This window comes from Etheostoma spectabile, chromosome 22 (genome assembly GCF_008692095.1).
Source record: "Etheostoma spectabile isolate EspeVRDwgs_2016 chromosome 22, UIUC_Espe_1.0, whole genome shotgun sequence".
Taxonomy (NCBI): domain Eukaryota; kingdom Metazoa; phylum Chordata; class Actinopteri; order Perciformes; family Percidae; genus Etheostoma; species Etheostoma spectabile.
Window position 1 is genome coordinate 19059686 of NC_045754.1, and position 22921 is coordinate 19082606.

The 22921-nt window shown below is 39.3% G+C and overlaps 1 protein-coding gene across 4 annotated transcripts; it reads right to left on the reverse strand.

Moving 5' to 3' along the window:
- Nucleotides 1–4848: 4848 nt before the first annotated feature.
- Nucleotides 4849–20733, reverse strand: rnpc3 (RNA-binding region (RNP1, RRM) containing 3). 4 transcript variants are annotated; one of them, XR_004327532.1, is made up of 16 exons: nt 20681–20733; nt 19784–19943; nt 19650–19697; nt 19351–19460; nt 18966–19055; nt 16215–16326; nt 15490–15558; nt 14175–14317; nt 13834–13959; nt 13270–13412; nt 10328–10513; nt 8984–9082; nt 8738–8796; nt 7751–7883; nt 5102–5179; nt 4849–4926 (listed from the first exon to the last, which is right to left on the reverse strand). XR_004327532.1 is itself a non-coding variant. In XM_032504138.1 (16 exons), exons 2-15 carry the CDS (start codon nt 19934–19936, stop codon nt 5111–5113), a joined length of 1533 nt encoding a protein of 510 aa, XP_032360029.1. In that variant the 5' UTR covers nt 19937–19943; nt 20681–20733; the 3' UTR covers nt 4857–4926; nt 5102–5110. The 4 variants fall into 4 exon arrangements, 3 of the variants coding, with proteins under 3 accessions (XP_032360029.1, XP_032360027.1, XP_032360028.1); XM_032504138.1 differs by having other exon boundaries at nt 4857–4926; nt 8988–9082; nt 10328–10510; XM_032504136.1 differs by having other exon boundaries at nt 4857–4926; nt 8988–9082; nt 20681–20732.
- Between the last annotated feature and the right edge of the window lie 2188 nt (nt 20734–22921).

The following is a 22921-nucleotide window of genomic DNA, read 5'->3' on the forward strand; positions in this document are numbered from 1 at the left end:
AAACTTTTAGATGGAAAAGTGCATTATAAATAGCGTATTTTATTATTATAGAGCTACATTTGATAAAAAAACATAATGCACACAGGCTGGTACCTTTGACTATTGATTAAAGAACCAGATGTTTCCTAATGCAGTTCATCTTTTGTATTAAACCGGGAGAGTTTCATGTATTGGTCTGTTAAGGAGGGATCAGTTCTCCCAGCAGAATCCTTCTTTGAGAGCAGAAACTTTTCATCAAATGCTATAGATGATCTATTTCCTGATGCATTGTGTCTCTGATTGAACCGAGCACCCTGATGTGACAAACCCATGCTTTGACAGCACAGCTAAACCCAACAGTAACTGTGTCTGCAGGCGCATGGGCAATGGAGTCTCGCATCGCCAGACCTATCAATGGACCGACTGATTGACAAGGTGATGTTTAGTGACTTGTACGTGCATCAGTATTCAGTTTCAGTAAAAACAGAAGCTTGCATTGCACCAGGCCCAACCAAACCTTGACAAGATGCCCACAGGTAGGCTAAATTCAGACATAAAAGCCGTCATTGGAGGTGTCTGGAGACAGACGGACCATATGACCCGGGGCATGTTTATGTTGCCTGGAGTGCTCCTGCCATTTTCTTAACATGTTAAACAAAGATTTTAAATAGAACGAAATTAAATCTGCAGATTTTCTTAGTTTTCAGTAGTGATCCAAAATGAAAATCTGCAGAATGTAACAGACTGTTTCTCTGCTTTGGGTTAAGATATGTTTACATTCTGAGCATTATTTTTTTTAAATCTGCAGATAATTCTGCAGCTGCAGAATCCACGTGGCACTGATCATGCGTAAACACTGCACTTGATTTATACACATGATATACAGTACACAGGCAGAAATGAAGGTTGATTTTTACAGAGCTGAAGCAAAAAATAGGCCACATGTGCATAAGGTCCAACACTGTGAAGGCCTCCATATGTACGCTGGCATCCACAGGCTCCATACAGCTAACAGACTGCACACCTGCTTGTGCTCAAAATAAGAAACATATTATCACGATATTACTTCTGGGTAGCTGCAGTATTAAACCGAGACAGAGCCTGTGCAGAGGAAAGGCAGAACATACATCTTTATCTGCGTCCACTTACAAAAGGTTATCTTTCAAATTGTTCAAATGTTACCTGATAAATGCCCTGGTAACTCTCAATATTTCCACTGCGGCTGGCACATTTGTCATCGTTGAGATGGCGGGCAGAGCAGGGCACAGATGGGAACTCCTCCCTTATTCTGGCGTTGACGTATGAGCCGCAGGTCGGACCAGACGAGCACATGTGATTGATAACTCCGTGGGCCTGGATCTTAACCAGAGAGAGGCTGATCTCATGAGCAAGGCTGCCTGGGACTTAATGAACCATAATTTTATAGAGAAGTTACAAAAAAGTAAAATCAGGAGGAATGCAATGGATCTCCCATATTACATGCAAAAAAACAGGCCGCCTATTTCTGGAAACCATTGCCGTAAATCAATAGATAAAGTTATAAGATACACACAACATGCTCTGGACTCTTATATTGCAATTAAAGGAGGCTCAGATAATTGTTTAATAATGGTGATTACCCCTTTGTAGGATATCACAATCACACACCATTAACCCACACGTGCAGATTGTCGTCCTGTTAAATCATGCAGTCGCTGTGCTCTCACATGAAGTGGACATCTAATGAAACATGGTTACAGTATGTGATGCAAATTGCCTGTGCTGTGTCAACTTATGACTACAATACACTAGAAGACTCCAAAAATGCTTTGAAAAGACTGAAGTCTGACACCATATCACATCTAAAGACAATCTGGAATGAAGTCAATGACTTTTTAGTCACAGAATAGACGAATGTACTACCAAGCCTTAAAACTTAAGATAATATCAAACACATTTCATTTTATCGGAGCATCAAGATGGGAAATACACTGCCTTAGGAAAGCTCGGATTTAGCTTTATGACCACCGCATGAAACGATTGAGACGACATGAGCAAACCCCAACTCTAGCAAAACTAATAATTTCATTTTGACTTTGGAAATTTGTCTGCAAAAGTGGTATTGCTTGAAAAGGCGTTTGGTTTAAGGTCAGTGACACTGGCATACAGATTCACATTCCAACATACAGTTAGTAGGTGGTAGCAGTGTGTGTGTGTGTGTGTGTGTGGTGTGTGTGCGTGTGTGTGTGTGTGTGTGTGTGTGTAATGATCTGCATTATAGTGGAGAGAGAGAGAGAGAGAGAGAGAGAGAGAGAGAGAGAGAGGGGGGGGGACTTTTCAGAACAATTTTATATAAGTGTACAGTTGGTAGTTAAAGGAGAATTCCAGTCAATTTTAACAAGTAGCTCTGTTGTTTGGAAATTTGGAGTGCTGTCAGTAGCAAGACAAATGAAACCAATCAGCGCTGCCAACACCGTGTTATCCTCCTGCTAGCATAGCACCCAACAGGCTTAAACAGGGCAAGTTATAAACATGTTTTTAACATGTTCAAAATTTCATTACCAGTGCCTACCCATGTGCAGTGATTCCTTCAGAGTGAACACAGTGTATCACAGTGACAGAAAATGTGTGGACTTCACCAGAAAACAAGAAATAACCACAGGTATGTGTACTGGCTGAATTAACACAATTTTTTTGCCTTTCTGTCACATCTACAGCAGTCAGATTCACTGTGTTCAATCAGAAGGAATCACTGCACAGGTGCAGGCACTTGTAACGACATTTTGAGCATGTTTAGAAGCTAAAAACACGTTGAAAACTTGCCCTGTTTACGCCTGTTGGGGGCTTACTCTAGCAGGATACCTCGATGTAGACAGCACCAATAGATTTCATTTTTCTCTCTGCTGACAGCACTCCAAATTTACAATCAAAAGAACTACATGTTGAAACTCACCGGAATTCTCATTTAAATTAGAATCAATTACAAGAAGGTTTTTATAGTGCAATATTACTTCTTCTAAAGGAGACCCACTATCTTTAAAACACTTCCCCACTGCGGTCAGATCTGAACAGGGACACGCGTAACAAAGGCTACATGACAAGAGCTGTGATGATATTGCTGCCTTTTGGCTCGTCAGTTCATTCAAATAGCTACTTTCTGAATGATTTCCATGCAGTAATATAATTCAAAGGGATTCCAAATGTAGCAGTTAGTTGGACTTTGGAGCGACGGGATGTCTGAGCTGCAACATAACTAAGAAAAGTTGGAACGGAAGATGGTCAACCTGGATGAGGTTCCGATAAAGTAACAACTGACATCACATTTGTGACATTTTGAGCATTAAATTGTTCTAAATTAAACTAAACTGGATTTGTTGGGTCAAAGCCTTCATCTTGGGTGCCCATATGTAGAGGTTTACTCTTAGAAGCCGGGGGCCTGGGTTCCACTCCAACCTGCAGCCCTTTGCTGCATGTCATCCCCCCCCCTTTCATGTCTTCAGCTATCTTGTCAAATAAAGGCCTAAAATGCCCAAAAAATAATCTTTCAAAAATAAAATAAGTCTTCATCTTACAGTCCCACAAAGACTACGCCCTAGTGCTCACACTCCTTTAAATGCAACAATATTCCATTGTAAATTTTCCCAAATGCAGTTTTAAATGGTTTTCTAAAACGGCATTAGCAAGCAAATGCATGGTACCACCAACACATGACTGGATTGGCTAACAAGAAAGCAAACCAGGACACTTGAAAAATCCATTGCACAAAGGCCAATGTGACCTATCATTTGAGTATTTAGACTAGTATTTAGTAACAACTAGGCATCAAGCTATTAAATTGGGCAAATCTTTTTAGAGTTTTAGTTTCTCTGATGCTCACATTTCTATTACTTTGAGTGGGCAAGTTGAGAACGGAGACCTTTTTCAGCTCCCAGCTAAAACATGGGAAGATAGTGAAGGAACCTGATGCATTGTAATAATGATAATAATAATGATAATAATAATAATAATAAGGTGGTGCTGCTTTTAGGTCCGTCGTCAAACCACCAAAGCAGTGTTAAACTGAATCCAGCCAGCCGCTCACCACAGCAGGGAAAACAATGCGCGGCATTAAGTGGCAATGTGGGGCAGAAGATCCGACGCCCCACACATTTTTTTTTAGCTGTGATTGACGTGCGCCAAGTACTGCGCCAGTATTGCTTACACCAAAAGGGGACAAAAACCAATTTGATTTCCAAATCTTCAGTTATGATGGCTGCTGAGGGGAGAAGGTTTACTCTCTATTATCAGACAGATGGGGCCAGCCAGGGATTGTAAAGGTAAGCTAACCCAGTCCCAGCAATTTCCTACAGACTGCAGTCTGTTGGGTTTGTTTGCCGTCTCCTCAGGACTGTGGTTTTTCCACTGTGTTGACAGCGTACCATCTGCTGCAGGGCCAATCTAGATCGCATATAGCTTCCTCAGTCTGTGTTTACTCTGCTGTCAGGACATTTAAGTTTGGGCCTAAAGATAATCAGTTATGACTGAAGTGAACCTTTACATGGTGACAGATGTTTCAAGCTGTTACTGGAAGAAAACATGACAAAAAGTTATCTCAATAAAATATTTTTTTTTTATTTAGTTATAAAAGAAGAAGATGACATCTGACGACCATCACCTGAAATTCAGTCAAACAAGGCAGAGAGAAGTGTAAAGAGAAGTTTGAGAGACTCCAAAATAGCACATGTTTACAGAGTCTACACTTAAAGTATTTCAGAGAACATACTGTAAAAGACAATAAGCTACAGAAACAAAGCACGGTACTTGTTTTAAATTTAGACTACATGAATACAAGTCAAGTTGTTTCAAGTTCCAACTGGGCCACAATAACTACAAATAAACTTCCCCATTTTCTTTTTTTCTCTGCAAAGGATATATGCCAGAACAAGGATACAAATGGTTCTGCTGGGCCACAATATCAAGTCTTGGCATCTTGAGTAAATAAAGTGTAAACACAAAATGTAAAAAGAAAACACCATTACAAGAATAATAAGGCTTGTTCTATATTTAGACACACAGAACAGATACACTATGACGTGATGAGGAATCGGGTTTTCATTTGAATGTTCTCTTTTTGCCTCACCCAATGCTCTAGTGGCTTACTCACCTGTTGAGTTCACCGTTGTTTTGGTCCTCTCTTGGTTACTGTGGTGTCTTCTTTTGGCCTGGCAGATCTAGCAAATTGCTGTGAATATATAGTCAAGGTCGGTAGGCAACACACATTTCCATTAAATAAGCAAAAGGTTTACTCTCACTTAATAGAGTATCTTCTTTTCCAGGCAAAGACATTTAGCTGCTTTTAAAGTGCTTATATTATGCTCATTTACAGGTTCATAATTGTATTTGGAGGTCATATCAGAATAGGTTTACATGGTTTAATTTCAAAGAAAACACATTGCTGCAGCTCCTCTTTTCACCTTATGTCTGTTTTAGCTACAGAGTGAGGAATCACACTTCGGTTCCAGCTCTGTTGGGAGTCACACATGCACAGTAGCTAGGTAAGGACTTCTAGCCAGTCAGGAGGAGAGTATGAGGGCAAGCCACGCTAGCAGGTAGGCGAGCATTATCACATGTGTTACTGAAGTAAAGGCTGGACTACAATAGAGCTGTTTATGAACAGTGTTTTCTGTTGGAGATGGCAAGTCCCTTTCGGGTGGACCTTTTCACTTTGTAAACCGATAACGTGCACCAAAAAGATTTATAACACAATAAAGGGAAGGGAAAAGGCAAAAAAGCATAATATGAACACTTTAAGTAAAGCTGGTTGATCAAAAATATAATATTTTACTGGCAACAAATCTGCTCCTACATCTGGTCCCATTAGGAATCTCTACCTTTAGAATTGTAATTTGGCCATCAACAAATACAGAGCTTTCTTTCTCTACAAATGTACCACAGAAAATATACACAAAAAGAACAACCTTGCTGAAAAGCAAGAAATTTCAGCTTTCTGCAGCGATCCAAAGATGGAAAATCCGACTAGTATTTTATACAATACTCATACGAACTTGTTTCACTCCCCGAGCTGTATGCGGCAGCTTTAAGCCAGAGGGGCCCTCTTCCTTTTGACACTTGCCGACTCATATGAATTTAATTTGTGAAAAGGTCACAGCTGTTTGCTCATAGATGCCAGAAGAGACTGCTGGCCAAAAATGGACCTTTTAAGAGGGTCCCCTGCTTTTCTGAGGTTGTCTCACTTACTCAGTGACAGCTACTGTCATTCACATAGATTCCAGATGATCAGCCAATGTGACGTGTTACATGAAGAGAGAGGAGACAGATGTGTGAAAGGCTGTCACTGTAGTGCTGTCTCTTAATAAACCTTACACTTAAAACTACTAGTATGTCGTGCAGGTTGTTCTTCCAGCTCAATAATTTTAGTAGCAGGCTGTTTGAGGATTCTCTGGCAAGTGCCATACATCTCTAGCTAGCGCTGAAAAAATCATTATAGGGAATCTAAACTGGCACCGGCTGTCCTCTGACTAGGACTGCTTAACTGCTATTTTAGGCCCCCATTTACATAGGACAGCTGAAGACATGAAAGGGGGGGAGAAAGGGTTGAACGCCACGCAGCACAGGGCCACAGGTCAGAGCCAAACACTGCATTGAGGAGCAAACACCTATATATGGGCGCCTGCTCTACCAGGTGAGCTACCCAGGCGTCCCCTCAGTTTTGAATCCATGTATGGCTGGCATAAGCCACTTAATGTATTTCTATTCTATTCAGTTATTACTTCAAGTAGCAGTAATTATTGGTAGTGGGGAAGATTCACACATTCCCACTCTGATTCCCACACAGCTTCAGATAGCTTACCCAAACACGGGGGATTCACAGGAAACCATAGAGCCCTTTTATCAAGCAAAAATATTTGCAAGACAGAGCCGTTTGTGCATCCAACATACAATACCTAAAACTCTAGAACCCAACAAATTCTAGTTAGCAAAGCAAATTTCAAGTTTCAAAACCACCTCTCAAATGGCTGAATGCTGACAAATGTCTAAGCTGTCACTTTACCTAGAATATAGCTACATGCAGGACTTTGCTGTTTACTCTTTAAACTCTGAGATGAACATGCTGCCGCTGAGCTAATTGGTTCTGGGGGTGCACGTTGAAACGCCATCAAATTCAATAGCCTTGTTCTATTAGACAAGTTCAAAGGTTGATGTGCAATTATCGGTGTTGGGCTGAGAAGGAGCAGGTGGTGGGGCAGGGTTGACTGAAATTAGTCCTCGTCCTCCTGAAGGCATGGAGGACCAAAGCCAACAACACATCTGTGATGGTAGGTGTCCACCTAATAATCATCACACACCACCTCTGAACTGACCTTTTAAGTATATTCAGTGGATTAGTATACACCAGCTCTATATCCTTCTTTTCTTAAGTGCTCACCTTTCCATGTACTAGAACACACTGTGTTATGTTTCATAAATTCAAAATAAAATCACCCAGTGAGATGAAACACTAGGTGGTTATTACACAACAAACTGAACCCAGACTTGCTAGGTACATGTTAGTTTTATGTTTTAGGGTAGCTGTCCTCCAAAAAATGTGTCTCCACTAACAGCTTATGTTTGCAAATGGACATTCCTCTCATTGAATAGATTTTTTGGGTAATTAATAATTAAAACATTGTAGCAGTAAAACAAACTACTCATATACAAATATGCGTGCCAACTCCTCCAAATAACTGAACCATATTAAATAAACTGGGATTTCGTCCTCGTTTCATCTTGCGAGAGCGAGTAAAAAGGATACGACGACGAGGGGTTTGTCATAGAGAACGTAGCCGTTGGTTTCCCGCAGGGCTTTCTCTGCACTATGCTCACTGGGGAGTCCTACGAAGGCCTGCCCTTTCATCCGCCCCTCCTTCATTAACACAATGTCAAACCTGAGGAGAAAAAAAAACAACAAAGCAGGGACACATCATTATCACTCCGGGCTTGCGGCCTAGCCAGGTCAACATTATCATGAAGCTGTTCAGTGTTACAAAGGAAGATCTCATTTGCTGCTCCTGTAACCATGTAAAACACTGGTTGTCAACCATGTGCCGCACTGCCACAGACAGCCAGGCTGTCCCAATCATTGTTTTATGATTCCATGACAAATTCAACATGAATACAGGTTAATGACAGCAACCTACGTTGAGGTAAAACTGACCATAGGACCAATGGAAACATGAATTATGCACATCAATGAAACTCTATTAGTAACTGTTCAGTACTGTCTGTGTTTGGTTGAAGTTCAAACCTGCAAACTTTTGGGTGAAGACAGGACATCTATGATGTGGTAACACTGTTTAGGATTATTTGCTTACATTTTTATTTGTAAGAAATTTACTGACTAACTTAAACTGTAGTAACCCTCAAGCAGGGAAAAAAGAATCCACAATTTAGAGGACCAGAGGGCAGAATTGCTTCTCTCTCTTTTCTTTTTTTTTTTTTTTTTATAATCACCTACATCTGTGTTCAGAGCCTCTACCCGACATAAGCTCGGTCTGATGACTCAGGTGGAATATTCATTTGAAGTACTGCTGATGCACGAACATTAAACGTCCCTCGTGATCTCTATGTCAGGTTAGATATTTAATAATAACAACACACAGTCAGCATGAATTACTACAAACTCTCAAAGGAAAGTGACAAATTGCAAGAGTCAAAAATAGCTCATGAAGATCAATTGGGGTGAAGTGACACGCTAGCCATGTCAATAAGGTCAAGATCATGTGGATTGCTGTCAACATACATGTTTCTCTCGGCTTCTGACAAGGGGTTGACGTATCTCCCATAGATGTACTTCAAGTCCTGGAAGACAAATGATGAATATTATATATTAGAAATAATCTTAAAGTCATCTTAAAACACCATTGCAAAATGTAACATTGACATAGAATGACACAAAATGACATACGATGACATGGAAATAAATGACAACTCCAATAAAGCACCATATATCCAGTAAACCAAAGTGGGTAAAGTGCCATAAATGGACCTACTTTCTCTTCCACTTGCTTTGCAATATTCTTCACGTACAGTCGGCAGGTTGGCTCACCCGGTTCATAATTTTTAAACACAGACATCCTTTTTATCTCTGTTTTAAAAGAGAAGAAGAAAAAATGTTATGCGCGGTGCATTTCAAAAACAGGTACAAAGGGCCATCACAGAGCTGCCCATACATACATACATACATACATACATACAATACATACATACATACATACATACATACATACATACATACATACAAAGTCAAATTCAAAGTCACTGCAACTCAATGTTTGATTTGAAGACATAGTGGACTAAAGAACTAGGCTAGAGATGTGAAAGATATTAAAGCAATGATTACATGTCTGATCTGAACACCTAGCAGCCAGTTCATTTTAGATCTGGCTTGGACACGTCATATGGTGTTTACTGGTGTGTACTGTATTTGAATGGAAAACTGCCTGAACCCAGTGTATCAGTGGAAGAAAGAACAAAGAATTACACTTAACAGTTCTGTTACTAATCAATTATTTAGAAATGTTCCCAAATTTGAATTGTTTCCGCATATACACTTTCAGCAGATTCACTTTTATTTTGTTTTTAGATTATCATTATAGAAATAAGTTTTTTTTGTAAATAAACAAACAACTATCCTTAAACGCCGATTCAGGTGGCGACGCGTTTCAAAAATTACATTTTACAACCAAAGCACTATTCAAAACAGGATTTGTTTTCCTTTTTGTTCAGCCATGATGGCTCTCACTGCTCACACTGCCAGCCAAATCTCTCTAATATGCATTTCAAACAACCACTGTTGCTGCTTCCATTCTTCTTGCATCCCTTCTACACAGAACAGGATTTGTGTGAGGGAACGTTAACTTCTCCAGTTGATATGTTCACTATGGTACAGGATCTATCTGCAATATGCAGCATTACAAGGATGGTTGGATTATTATTGGAAGCACTTCCCTAACAATGTATGGCTTTCTGTAATTCAATTACCATTATTTTTTTTAATTTTTCTGATTTGTCGTGTTTCATTTGACCTGCTGTGATAAGGGAATTTCCCCAGTGTCGGATCAATAAACTCCTATCTTAATATTTCTTTCTCTGATTTGAAAACTAAAGTCTTAAGGTCTTGTTTTCACTTATGATATCACTTTCCTGATACTAACATCCATGTATTTAAGGTGGAAGTAAATGGAAGCACCCAGTAAACCTACACAAAAATGGCAAAAACAGGCAAACGCCACCCAGAATCACCCCATAGTTTGGACTCGGAGCCTTCTTTACTGTAAGTGGAAGGTGCCAACCACTGATTCACCATGGTGTTTGAAAAGGTCAAGTTTACCATCTCTTGACAGGCGTCCTTTCTCCAGCTCCTTTCTGGAGATGACGTCTGAGGGGAGATCCTGCTCCTCGTCGCTGTGCTCCTCTTGCTGTTGGGACGGCTGGGCGCTCGGGTAAAGCTTCCCAAAACCCTCGGCCTCTGCCACTTCCCGACTGCTGCTGGGGCTGAGCTCCCTCTCAACCACTTCTGAAGAGACACAGAGGTGCAAACAAACTCTTAGCACTCTTTGGCAAAACCTACTTACATTTAAACTGAACTTACGTAACAAAAGTTTACATATGGTTTTTCCACAAGGTAATTTAAGAGTCACAGCCAAACAAATAGCTTGGAACACGTTACATTCAATCTGGCAAAAAACACTGGCAGCAGCTAAACAGTATTTCATATTATGTGCCATTGAGTTGGATGCACACTGGATTTCTTTATGATACAAAACCGGAAGAGGACACTCCCTCAAGCATAAAGACAGATGGAAGTTTTCAAAGTGACTAACAATAGCACATGGTGAATTAATCACTACACTTCCACAATTTGGGCAGCAAATATGAATCGATTAGTTGTACACTATTATCCTAATCGCCAAATATTTTGATAATCAATTAATCGGTTTAGTAAGTAAAACAATATCGGAATCCAGCTTCTTAGAATTTTTCTAGATTCTTCTCTCCTCTGTGACAGTAAACTGAATATCTTTGAGTTGTGGACCAACAAGACATTTGAAGACATCATCTTGGGCTTTGGGAAACCCTGACTGACATGTTTCACCATTTTCTGACATTTTACAGACCAAACATCTAATCAATCAAGAAAATAATTGACAGAAGCATATACTTGGTTATTCGTTAGTTGCAACCCTAATAATGATTTCTTTGTTGGGGTTTAATATTGTTGCGCTGATAATTCAAAGGTCTGCAGAGTGAGGAATAAGTACATCAGTCTCTGTCATGAAGAACTGTATTCAAATCAAAATCCAATCCTGTTTAGCAAACATGGGTTTGAAAGGCAGTTGGAAGGATAACTCTGGCAGACTTTTGAGGAGTGCACACACGTTGTAGATGAAATTACTAAGAGCAGTGAGCCTGTACAAATCCGGGGGGGGGGGGGGGGGGGGAAAGCTTGTTATCCACATAAGGTGTATGTGAGCGTGCACTGGAGCAAGAAGTGTTGGGGAGCTTTTCTGATACACTCTTGGCAGAGAACTAGATCACTGCTTTCAAAATTATCCTCCTTATCTGTCCCCCACCTCCCCTTTCCATTTAAATAGCTTGTTTATCGGATCACCGCCCCCCCCCCCCCCCCAAAAAAAAACCAACTAATCCAAAAAGCCACCTGTCATAGTTTATCTTTCCCCTGCCTTTAGAAAATCTTTTGTGTTTGACTTTGAGATCTATTTTACTTCTCAGGGGCTTGGCAGGGAGTGAAGTTGTAGCTAGAGAGAAGAGAGATAAGGCAAACGGGGAGCTGCACAGCTGACAAGTAACACAGACTGTGCCCCCAATGACATTTTCTCATACAGATAATGGTAAAACCTTTTCGGTGCCAGGTTCTGTTGTGATATACTGCTGTGTAACACTTGGCTCTGACTTCACCCATGGTACGGGCTTTAACTTATGTCAATAGCACCTTCTGCTTCAATGTGATAATAAACATGATGTATAGTATTAATAAAATCCTTATGGTGCAAAAGACAAAAAGCAGTGCACTTTTCATACAGACCTCCCCCCCCCCCCAGATGTATATGCTGACTATAGTATTGATGATTTATACGTACAAGCCAATTGTAAAAGAAGCCTTCTTGTGTTACTTATTACAATTTAGCCTATTTGTTCCGGCCCTTATCTGTATTGGGACTAAATTCCTTCCCGATATGCATATGCTCTATAACAGATTAATGATGAAACTAAGGATCTAACTAGGGGTGATATGGCTTTTTCAGGGGCAATAACTGATATCTGCAACCAATTTACCTTTGCAGTCAATTGTCATACTTTAGAATAACGCAAACTCCAAAACAAAACATTTGTTTACCTAAATGCTACAAAAGGCAACTTTTACAGCACTTTTAGACCTTTTCTGTAGTGCATCAATCAAGATTGGGGCAGACTTGAAGTCTACTAAGGGCTGTCCTGGATACCATTTTGGGGGCACTGAAGATTCGGTGAGAATTACTCGAATATATTCAAAGTTTCGCAGTTAAAAAGAGGCGGTGGGTTGATAGAAGTTTCCCTGAGCACTCGCTTAAGAATGCAGCAGAGATCACAAATCTTTGCAATTAAACTACAAAAAGCAAGCAAGCAACAGAACTAAGTGACATGTTCTGTTTCTGCAAGCATGCATCAGTAATACAAATTATTATTTTTTATTTATTTATTTTAAACGTGATTCAGACAATTGGCAAATGCTGAATATCGCAGCCAATAATTGGCCATACTAATAATGGGTCGACATTGACCTTAAATCCACCAAGTGATTTATTGAGATTATAATCCCACAGTCAGTGTAAGCGATATCTCATGAAGTTATTACAAATTCTACAGATCTCCCAGATTTTGTTGATTCTATTTTACATTTTCTATTTTTATATGTCATCTTGCGAGTGTTACTAGTAGTCATTAACCAGAACCTGAGTAATCTTTTTACAAGCACAAAGGCCAAATATTCACTAATTCAAGTGTCCTAAACACGAGGAGTAGCTGCTTTTCTTTTTTTCTTATATCACTGTGTATGGAGTATTTTTGGGGATTTTAACTGTTGTTTAGACAAAGAAAGAACTTTACAGACATCACCTTGGGTTATGGGAAATTGTTATGGACGTTTTTCACAGTCAGCAAACAATGAATGAATTAATAAAAAATAAAATCAACAGACTATGTAGTTATGAAAATAATCCTAAACTGAAAGAAGTGAAAAGAAGTGTTAAAACAGGGAAGCTGAGCCCTCACCTCTGCCTTCATCATCAGGTTGACTTGGCACACTTCCTTCCACTAAGGCTGCCACCTCTGGAACCAAAATGTGGAATTCAATTTTCTTCTGCCCAGCGGGGTGGGGCTGCTCAAACACGTCGGAGGGCTGCAGCACTGGAGCACTGAGGACAGCAGAGACAATCACCACTCCCTCAACAGCAGCCTCTAAAAAGCCCCAACAATAAACCTGGCTCCTGAGTGGCTTAAGGGTCGGGATATTTTGTTCTGGTCAACCTGAGATATTTCCCTGTCCACATACATGTTGCCGCGAAACACTGAGCTGTGGGTGTATTTATAGTTTGTGGTCTGTCATTAAGGGTGTGGTGTGTGTGTGTGTGTGTGTGTGTGTGTGTGTGTGTGTGTGTGTGTGTGTGAGAGTGTGTGTGTGTGTGTGTGGTGCTGAAACAATAAGTCTCTGAGCCACGGAAGGCTGTCTTTATGAGAAAGACTTATTGCCTAGAGGTTTTTGTCCTGCTTTTTAAGTTGCTCATGAATACTGTCCTTGTGTGAGGACTGGGACATGCATGAGTGCCTTTGGTGTACCTCTGAGAGTCAGGTTTGGGAGCATAGAGTAGATCCTTGATCTTGGGCTTCTTTCTCTTTGAAGCTGTTTTTGGTCTCAAGGGTCTCTTGCATGCTTGGTTGACCAGGCCCATCAGACGAGCAATCCTGAAATAAAGCAAGCATAGGGAATGAGGGGAAAAAATAAAAAATGCCCACCCATTGGAATTTAAATACATTTCTCTTCAAGCCACTTAAACATTTTAACTTCTGAATGATACATTGACACACTGGATCTACTGGCAGAGTAATGAAAAAAAGTCAATTCCTTTGTCTCAATAAAATGTTCATGCGGAGAGTAGTCCTCTCAAACTGCTCTTTACCTCTCCTTGTCTTCGTCTTCCCCACTCTCATACTCCGACTCTTGTCCACTGGACAGCTCCATCTCCTCCTCTGGTAGCGGGGGATAATCAGGAGGAAAGGGAGGAGGCATGGGGAAGGGAGGCGCAGGAGGCAACACGTCAAACTGCAGGAAACAAAACAACGTGGCTTAGCTTACAAATGCCTCTGTGTTCAACTGACAGACTTCAGAGCGTAGTTGTTGCCATGGTACCTGGTAAGTATTGGTCAAAACTAGGATTTATTGTAGTATAATTGATAAGACATTTAAGGCATGGCCGGCCACATGTTCACTATCACAGCAGGGTATGGCTGCACGATGACAAAATTATCCAATTGCAATTATTTTGACTGACATTGCGATTGCAATATGATTCACGGTATTAGAGGGAATGATCATTTTTGTATCATCATTCTCATTGAAAAATATTAAAATCTAAAACATGAATGATTTATAGTGTGATTTATAGATCTGTACAAAACAAAGATTTTTTCTTTAGTCTGTAGGATACAATTTGTAGGCCGGGACGTCTCTGCAGCACCACAATACTTCATTCTGAATGGTTTGACATATATTTTGCCTTTAACAAGAAATGGGGCCGCACCCGCGATATATTTTCATTAACAATAAATGTGATGATTATTTCTTAAATGGATCATTCGATTCTTGAAATGCTAGACAATAGGTGATGTCTTCTAATTGCTCATTTTGTCATAAAAAGAGGGAAAAGCTGAAGAAAGTTAGTTATTTTAATCTCAAGTAAGACAAAGCAAAACCATAAATGTTCACCTTTTAGGAGTTGGACCAAGCAAATGTTATATGCTTGGCAAGAGATTGTTTACTTAAACTGGCATTTTCAACATCCCATCAAGAGGAACATCTGTTTTAGCTTCATAGAAACACAAGCTTGTCTGCTGTCTGCCTTCAGCACTAAGGGCTTTCCACGTACTGTACTCACATAATGTGAATGCTCACACATGGGCTTCTGCGGATGCAGTTAGGAAACTAACTTTAATTTATATTTTTACATGTAATCTTTCGAGTGTTACTCCTAAATCAATAAGCCACTGCTTGTTGATGGTCCTCTAAATATAGGAGCTGGTTGACCTCAATAGTTGAGTTCCTTTTCTTTCACACATTTGAATACTGGCCTCTATATAACATAAAATATCCTTTGGGATGAATAAAGTATCTATCTATCTATCTATCTATCTATCTATCTATCTATCTATCTATCTATCTATCTATCACAACACAGCCTGTTGTTCTTTATCCAACAATAATGTATACAAGCTTACCATGGGGGGTCTGGTAGTGACTGGGCCAAAAGGACATGGTAAATTCATCTTGTTCATCAGATGTAGTACCTGTATAATTGGAGATAGGAGTGTTAGAACTGTGATAGTTGTGTCTGAAGATTCACACCAAAAGCTGGGTGGGAGCTGGTAGTATAAATATACTGCTTCTCTCAAAACAGGCAGCCTATGTAAAACAGATTGCAAGGCTTTTGCATTTTCATTTAAAATACAAGGATCAAGCTGAGATTGAGGCTGAGGTGAGAAACCAGTGGTGAGGCTGAGCATGAAGGCGGCTTCTCAGCAACACACTAGCACCACCAAGACGCCAACACTGGAAGTAGCAGCAATGTAAATCCAGGCAGCACGGCTCCCAGGAAAATGTTAAACCCATAACTCATGCCTCCCACTTATGGTTTATTATTAATACTTGCACCCCAAATTGAAATTTAAAAGGCAAATGTTTTCTGTTTGATCTTTAAGAGGTTGGATACAGTTCAAAAAAGCTCTGGGATGTTCATATCTCCATTTTACAATATGAATTTGAAGGCTGGAAATGCTGTCACATTTGCATTTTTTGTACAAATTCCCACTTCCTAATAAAGGAAAGTTTGAACAGAGGGAGAACATGAAAAGAACAAAAAATACAAATACAATACACACAGATTACCAACATATGCATATCAAAGACGTGAAGGTATTGGAGTAAGATAAAATGATATACTCACTTGAACATAAAACTTTGGCACACTGATGAGGACATGTGTTATATTTGTCAGAATGCTATTAGAAGGTGGGGGGTATAAATATTTCAAAGTGGGATTCAATGGAAAATTCAACCTGTAGGAGAGAGAGAGAGTGAGAGGAAAAGACAAAATTACTTAAATGGAAACTCTGTAGCTGCAATTCTCTGCCTAAAATACAATATCGCCTTCACTTAACTCACAAAATATGTCAAAAATAATGGAGACGCATGAATATGTGGTCCAGGCGGTGAGCTTCAGTTAGGTCGCTTATTCTTTAGATGACAAGCACTCAGCCAACACAATGTGAAATCCAGCCATTAAGGGACATTGGGGCCAGAATGCACTGTCAGCACAAAAGCTTGTCCTCGTGTTATAATAATAACTTTTATAAAGCCAAGACTCTGCATGGCACGAGAGAACAAATCTAAATCTACTGAGGCCTAATAAACAAAGACTTAAGAGGGGGGGGAAGGGTACAATGTTGTTTGATCTGCCACTTGGCTAGATGACAAAGAAGTTAGTTCTGCTGTGACGCAGATGAAAAGTGAAAACTCAGGAGTTAGTTCAATGTATTGCATTTAAAACAAACTATTAACTGTGTAATAATGCTTGGGAGAACAGACTATATTTTGCTACACGGTGAAAAATAACATGACAATACAATCTTAAAAAGGGAAGTGTAAGAGCCATTTTTATTTTGGGTGTAGGATAAAAATTGTCCACTGGTGTCACTAGTGTGCTTTCAAGTGATGTCTATCTGTCGACTCCTCAACTGTGATTGGTTGTTTTCCGTCGGCCGCCATGGAAACTCACAAATGACATTAGAAGCACTAGGGAAGGCAGAGGACAGATTTCACAGATATTCTGTTTGATGTACTACTGTCAGGATACAGCGACGGTTTCATCAAATATGTTGGTTTTTTTTTAATGCGGCTTTAATGCAATAAATGGTAGTGATCCCTTCTATGCATTAAAGCTGCATTAGGTAACCCATTGAGACAGAGCACAGTTAAGTCCCGTCCCCACCGGAGGGGAAAACAACTGCCCGCTCAACTCAAGGCGCGATCTCTCCCTGTCTATATAAAAACATCACAAATATGCATTCTGTGGCGGTCGTTAATGACAGTGTTACTTTAGAACAAAGCTTTGCTTTGTTTTATCCCAGAAAATATTCTTGTCAGAATAAAGAGAAACATCTCTAAGCATTTTAACTGTAGGACAACAGAATTCTCTACTGCTATTCACAATAAGAATAACACATGGATTTCTATACATACATGGAGCCCAATCAGGGTATCTCATTAAACTTGATTCATATCAGGGGCTTCGGATAAACAATCAGAGTAGTATTACAAATAGTACATAATCAAACTGCATCATATCAAGAAGGTCTGAATCCTGAAAATGTGGCTGATCCACATTTTATTTTAGCACAAAGCAGGATAGACTGTCAGTTTTGGAGCAAAAGGTATCAAAGACCACCTGGTCCCACCAACTGGCAGGACAGACGCGCGCTCAATGCCGCTCTGACCATCTAATTGGACACAAGGAACACACACACAAACTGAAAACACCAGGTTTAGACAGCATGTGTCATAAACGCATATTAAATTGTATAAAGTATAATGTGGGTAATGCCTTGGTAATGAGAGATAGGGCCAAAAACGGCGACTATAATGTAAAAAAATAATTTCCTTTAACCAAAGAAGACAGGGCAAGAAGAAATAATGGAATTCAACATGACATATAAAGACCCACTAACTCGACAATAATGTATAACTGAGTAGGGCTGAACTATTTGGGAAAATAATCTAATTTTATTTTTCAACTGATATCGCGACTAAAAATAGAATTCTTTTTCTTCGTGAAATAGCAACATTACCTCACGTTGCGCAGCAACTTGGCAAGTTGATGCTTCCTTTTGCAGATTGCTTTACTCTTGTGTGTCACATGATCCAAGTGTAATAGCCTGACCAAGCTCCTCTCTTTACCCTGTCTCTCCTGGTTATGCTGTAATAGTTTTAGACAGCTGGGGACTTCCTTTGATGTACCAAGTTCCTCTATCCTCTATCTTTCCATATATGTGCATCCATTTCCCAGAAATGCTTGTTACTAACCTAGCTCTGGGGAGTCATTCCCCGGAGTCCTTGTGTTCTTTTCCCCCCAGCATGTTTCCTTGAATCAGGGAGGCTCCAAAATCATGTTTGCAGCTGTCGCCATGGTCCCGCTACACGTCCTGCGATGCCATGTTCATCCTGCTACGCTCTGCTGTGCCTACTACAAAGAACTACTACTTATTCGGGACTGTTATTGCCACTCTTCATTCTAACCCCAACCGGCCCGTCAGACACCGCCTACCAAGAGCCTGGGTCTGTCCAAGGTTTCTGCCTAAAAGGAGTTTTTCCTCGCCACTGTCGCACTGTTGCTTGCTCTGGAGGAGACTACTAGAACTGTTGGGTCCTTGTAAATTCTGGAGTGTGGTCTAGACCTACTCTATCTGTAAAGTGTCTCGAGATAACTCTTGTTATGAACTGATACTATAAATAAAATTGAATTGAAAAATTGAATTGTAGCCTTTGCGATTAGAAAATCTCATTTTAAAGCGCCCAAATTATGCTCATTTACAGGTTCATAGTTGTATTTTGAGGTTGCTCATATTGACATGCATTCAACAATGGAATTAAAATGGATTTTGTATTATCTTTTTTTTTTTTTTTTGCATTCAACACTCACCCAAGGCTAGGTGCAATGCCGGTCTCTATAAGGGGAATGTGTGGTTGCTTGGTTTCCGGTTTCTTCTGCTCTTCCCTGCCCTGTTTACCACTGTGGAAAAATGTAAACATGTTACAAAAAGGATTCAATGGCATCTTTCACCATTATTTGTGTTTTGGATATTATTTTAATTCTGGTTTAAATGGGTGATGAGAATATGTTCAAAGTGAAACTCACCAGGTTTAGATTTCTCAACATTTTAAATTTTTTAACTTTCAGTTAGTAATCTGGTGGTTGATCCGATTTGTGTATATTTGCAAACTTATAAATAAACATTATGTGTTTCATAACTACAGTCTGTGCAAATCAACAGTGTTTCTTTATTCATATGATTCAAGCAATTTACCTGTATGACACTGGTGGATCCTTCAATACTGTGACATGATCTTGTCCCTTTGCAAACTCCACAACGAGTGTATGATCGAGAATCTCTAACTGATGGAGTCTGCTGAGAGCCTAAAATGGATGTAATGGGGAGTGAACACCATACATGACAGACGAAGATACAATAAGATTGAGTCTACATTATTTTTAACACAACACATTGTTATTAACACAACACATAATTATTAACAAAACACATTATTATGCAAGCAATACTTTCACTGAATGTCATATGTACAAAGATGTGCATAGATAACTCACCTTTGCTGCCGACTTTTCACTTCTAAAGGATGCAAAGGCTGCATGTTTCTGTAGAGATAGAAAAGCTTGATCAGAATGGACAGCAACTCAAATGAATTTCAAGACCTGAATGCTTTTAGTGAAGCACAACCTACCAAACGACCCGTGTTTGAGAAGACCCTGACCGTTTCTGCTCCGAAATACTTTAAGAGGTCCTTTTTCTCATCCTGGCTGAGTTCAGCCGGTAAATGGCGGATAAGCAGTGTCTTACTGCCGTTTGTTTGGACCAGTTCCTCATTCTTGTCCATTTCCCTGTGGGATAGCAGACAGGGAGAAGCCACACTTACAGACTGCTCACTAAGACAGCAACATTCACTGAGATGGATCGTCTTTACTGTTATACCAGTTTACTGGTCTCGCATTGCCAGACCCATCGCCACAACGATACACCTCTTTCAATGTAATGCACTCAAATACAACAATCATTCAATCTATCTTAACTATCTTTAAACACACACTTAAGCTAACTTACTTTAACCACATATCAAACTGACTTGATTACAGTGTTATGTGGTCCTTTACGTGTATGAGATGAACAAAACATTATGTGCAAAGCATGCTTAGCGTTAACGTTACATGTTAGTAACATTAATTTATAGTAATATTTTAACCATTTTAAAACGAATATTGCCGAGTTAATGATCCCATCTTAAGGATTTTTTAAAATATCCGAAGTCATGCTCTAACAAAGTGTATGTCTTTCGACCAGCAAGGCTAAGTTAAACTGCCATTTCTTTAGTAAAGACACGTAGCTAACGTTACTGTCGACAGTTACTACAACTACACAATGCTAACGTTAGCTCCAACCTTAGCTCAGAGATATAACGTTATCTGAACGAAGCTTAACGTGAAGCGAATATCCAGGTTTTAATTATTCTGTTGCGTATTCTACATTATTGTACAACTCAAAGACAATAAATGTATCCACTTATACGTCTGCAAGCAAATAAGTCAAAGCTAAAGCGATATATTTATAAGCATACCTCACATCCCCTGGGCTGCAGCCAGCTTCATGCACAAAACACTCCCGCTTGGCTCTTCTTCTTCTAATGATAATTTCGGGTTCATAACAAATAGCGCCACCTTATGGACTGGAGTATGCAAATCTAGACCTGACCTCTGGATGGATCCGTTTCTGTCCTCCTCTGTGATCGGGTGGGTCTGAACCATAGACTGTATATTATTGATATTAACGGTCTATGGTCTGAACCAACTGCTATCTATCATGGATAACCCACCCTCTCCACCCCACACTGGTCCACTGGCTCCGAGAGCTTTGGTGTCAAATGGACTGCTAGAGAAAATCATTCATAACACAAACCATAAAACTCTATAAAACATTTCACAGCTGAGTGTGAGATCACACTGCCTTCATGTCCTTTACTACAATATTGCTCTAAAGCAAAAATTGCACACTCATGTTTAGACTACATATATTTAATTCATACAATGTATGTATGCTGGTTGAACATTTTTATTTTTTTCTTGTCATAAATTGTTTTTCATTAAGTGAAATAATTCATCATTATTTCTCTTATATGTTTGTAGGTGTTCTGGAATTGTATTTATTATTATTTCTTGTAATTCTGTATGGATGTTGTGTGTCTTATACCGGCTGCTGCACAGTCGTTTGGCCAGTTTAGGATTAATAAAGTCAATCTATCTATCTCTCAATCTATCAATCTATTTTACCCCGGTGAATTTGTTTTCTAGTCTTTCAAGTCTAGTAGAAACAGTGATGCATTATAGCGGCTTCTTTTTCTGTAACAAAACAACAAAAAAGTGGTAGAACTGAGAACATAAATGCACACATAACCTACCAGACCAACCTGGTTGACAAACAAGTGCTAGTGGATATTTAAAAATCAAGTTAGACTTAACAGAAATAGTGGGGAAAAGACAAGAAAAAACAAGACAGGGTGGGGTTATAGTTAATTCCACAGACCTACATATAGTTCAATGACCTACAGCAAGCTGCTGCTCTCTTTGGATTCATATGATGTAAAATGAGTGGAGTCCATTTCAGTGTGGGCTTCTCCCACAAAGAACTAAGGAAGACAAAGTTATTTTTTTATTTTTATTTTTTTCAAATCTGCCAGCTGTCCAGATGCAGAAGGTTTGTTAAGGGTTGTTAAGTCACTGATTGATTGATGTTTTATTGAGGGAGTTTTGGGTTTCTTCCAGTGAGGAGGCAAAACCTTGTTCACAGTTATGAGACCATATCAGATAACATTTGTCAAACTTTCTGAAATTTTCTCAGTGTGTTCAGTCCCACCATCGTGCTCAAAATGATCAACTTGGAGTCTGGATGCAGTCTTCTACCAATGGCTTGAACATTTTTAAACGTCTACCTCAAACATTTTTTAACTTTTCATTAAAAATGAGTTGTTAAAAAGTATTAATATTAGGAAAGAATACAAGAGAGACATGACATTACAAACAGTAAAACAAAACAGACAATACATGTCATAAAAAGTGACTTACAAAAGTTACATTTACAAAAGTTAATAACTAAATAAATATAGCCTTCTAAAACTGCTGTGCCGTGCATAGAACCTGCAGCCCGGAAGTCTGCCCCGCCCTACATTCCATTCTGTTATTTAGTGCCTTCACAGCATTGGGGATGAAGGATTTCTTGACGATGTTTCTATTTGTTGTTGGTACTGCCTGAAGGTAGGAGTTCCAATTAGCTGTGTATTGGATGGGAGGGGTCACTAATAATTTTCCCAGCTTTGTTTGTAATGTGTTCTTTATAAATACTGCTTAACCCTTGTGTTGTCTTCCAGAAAATCAACACTTTTGTTGACGCTTTTTATCAATGTTTTTAACTTTTTCTTGCATTTTTGTCCTATTTTTCAACACGTTTGATGTTTTTTTTGAATGTTTGTCACTTTTTATTGACGTTTTCAACACTACGTACCACTTACTTTAGTTTTACAGTTATTTTTGGAATTTATGGTCAATAAACCTTATTCATAGAAAATTATGTTTGAGTAAGAAAAGCAGAAATTAAGAATTATTTAGATAAAAATTAAAGGAATGTACAGCATGTTGATGGATAATCACATACTGGAATATGTCAACTTTAACTCAATACTATTTTGAAACCACTTCAATTTTTTTTTCAAATGCTACAAAATTGAATAAGAATGAATGAAAGTAGAGACTTGTACTTGCCAAAGAGCATTGTGTGGAATCAATCATGTTATTTTGGGTAAGTACGATTGGGTAGT

Bases quoted from the DNA above. Each gene is read 5' to 3' on its own strand.
- rnpc3 (XM_032504136.1), bottom strand. From the start codon at position 19,936: ATGGACAAGAATGAGGAACTGGTCCAAACAAACGGCAGTAAGACACTG. The intron at 13,960-14,174 runs GTAAAGAGCAGT...GCTTTATTTCAG, and splicing joins GAAGACGAAGACAAGGAGAG to GATTGCTCGTCTGATGGGCC. The intron at 5,180-7,750 runs GTATCCTTTTTA...ATATATTCACAG, and splicing joins ATGACAAACCCCTCGTCGTC to CAATTTGCTAGATCTGCCAG.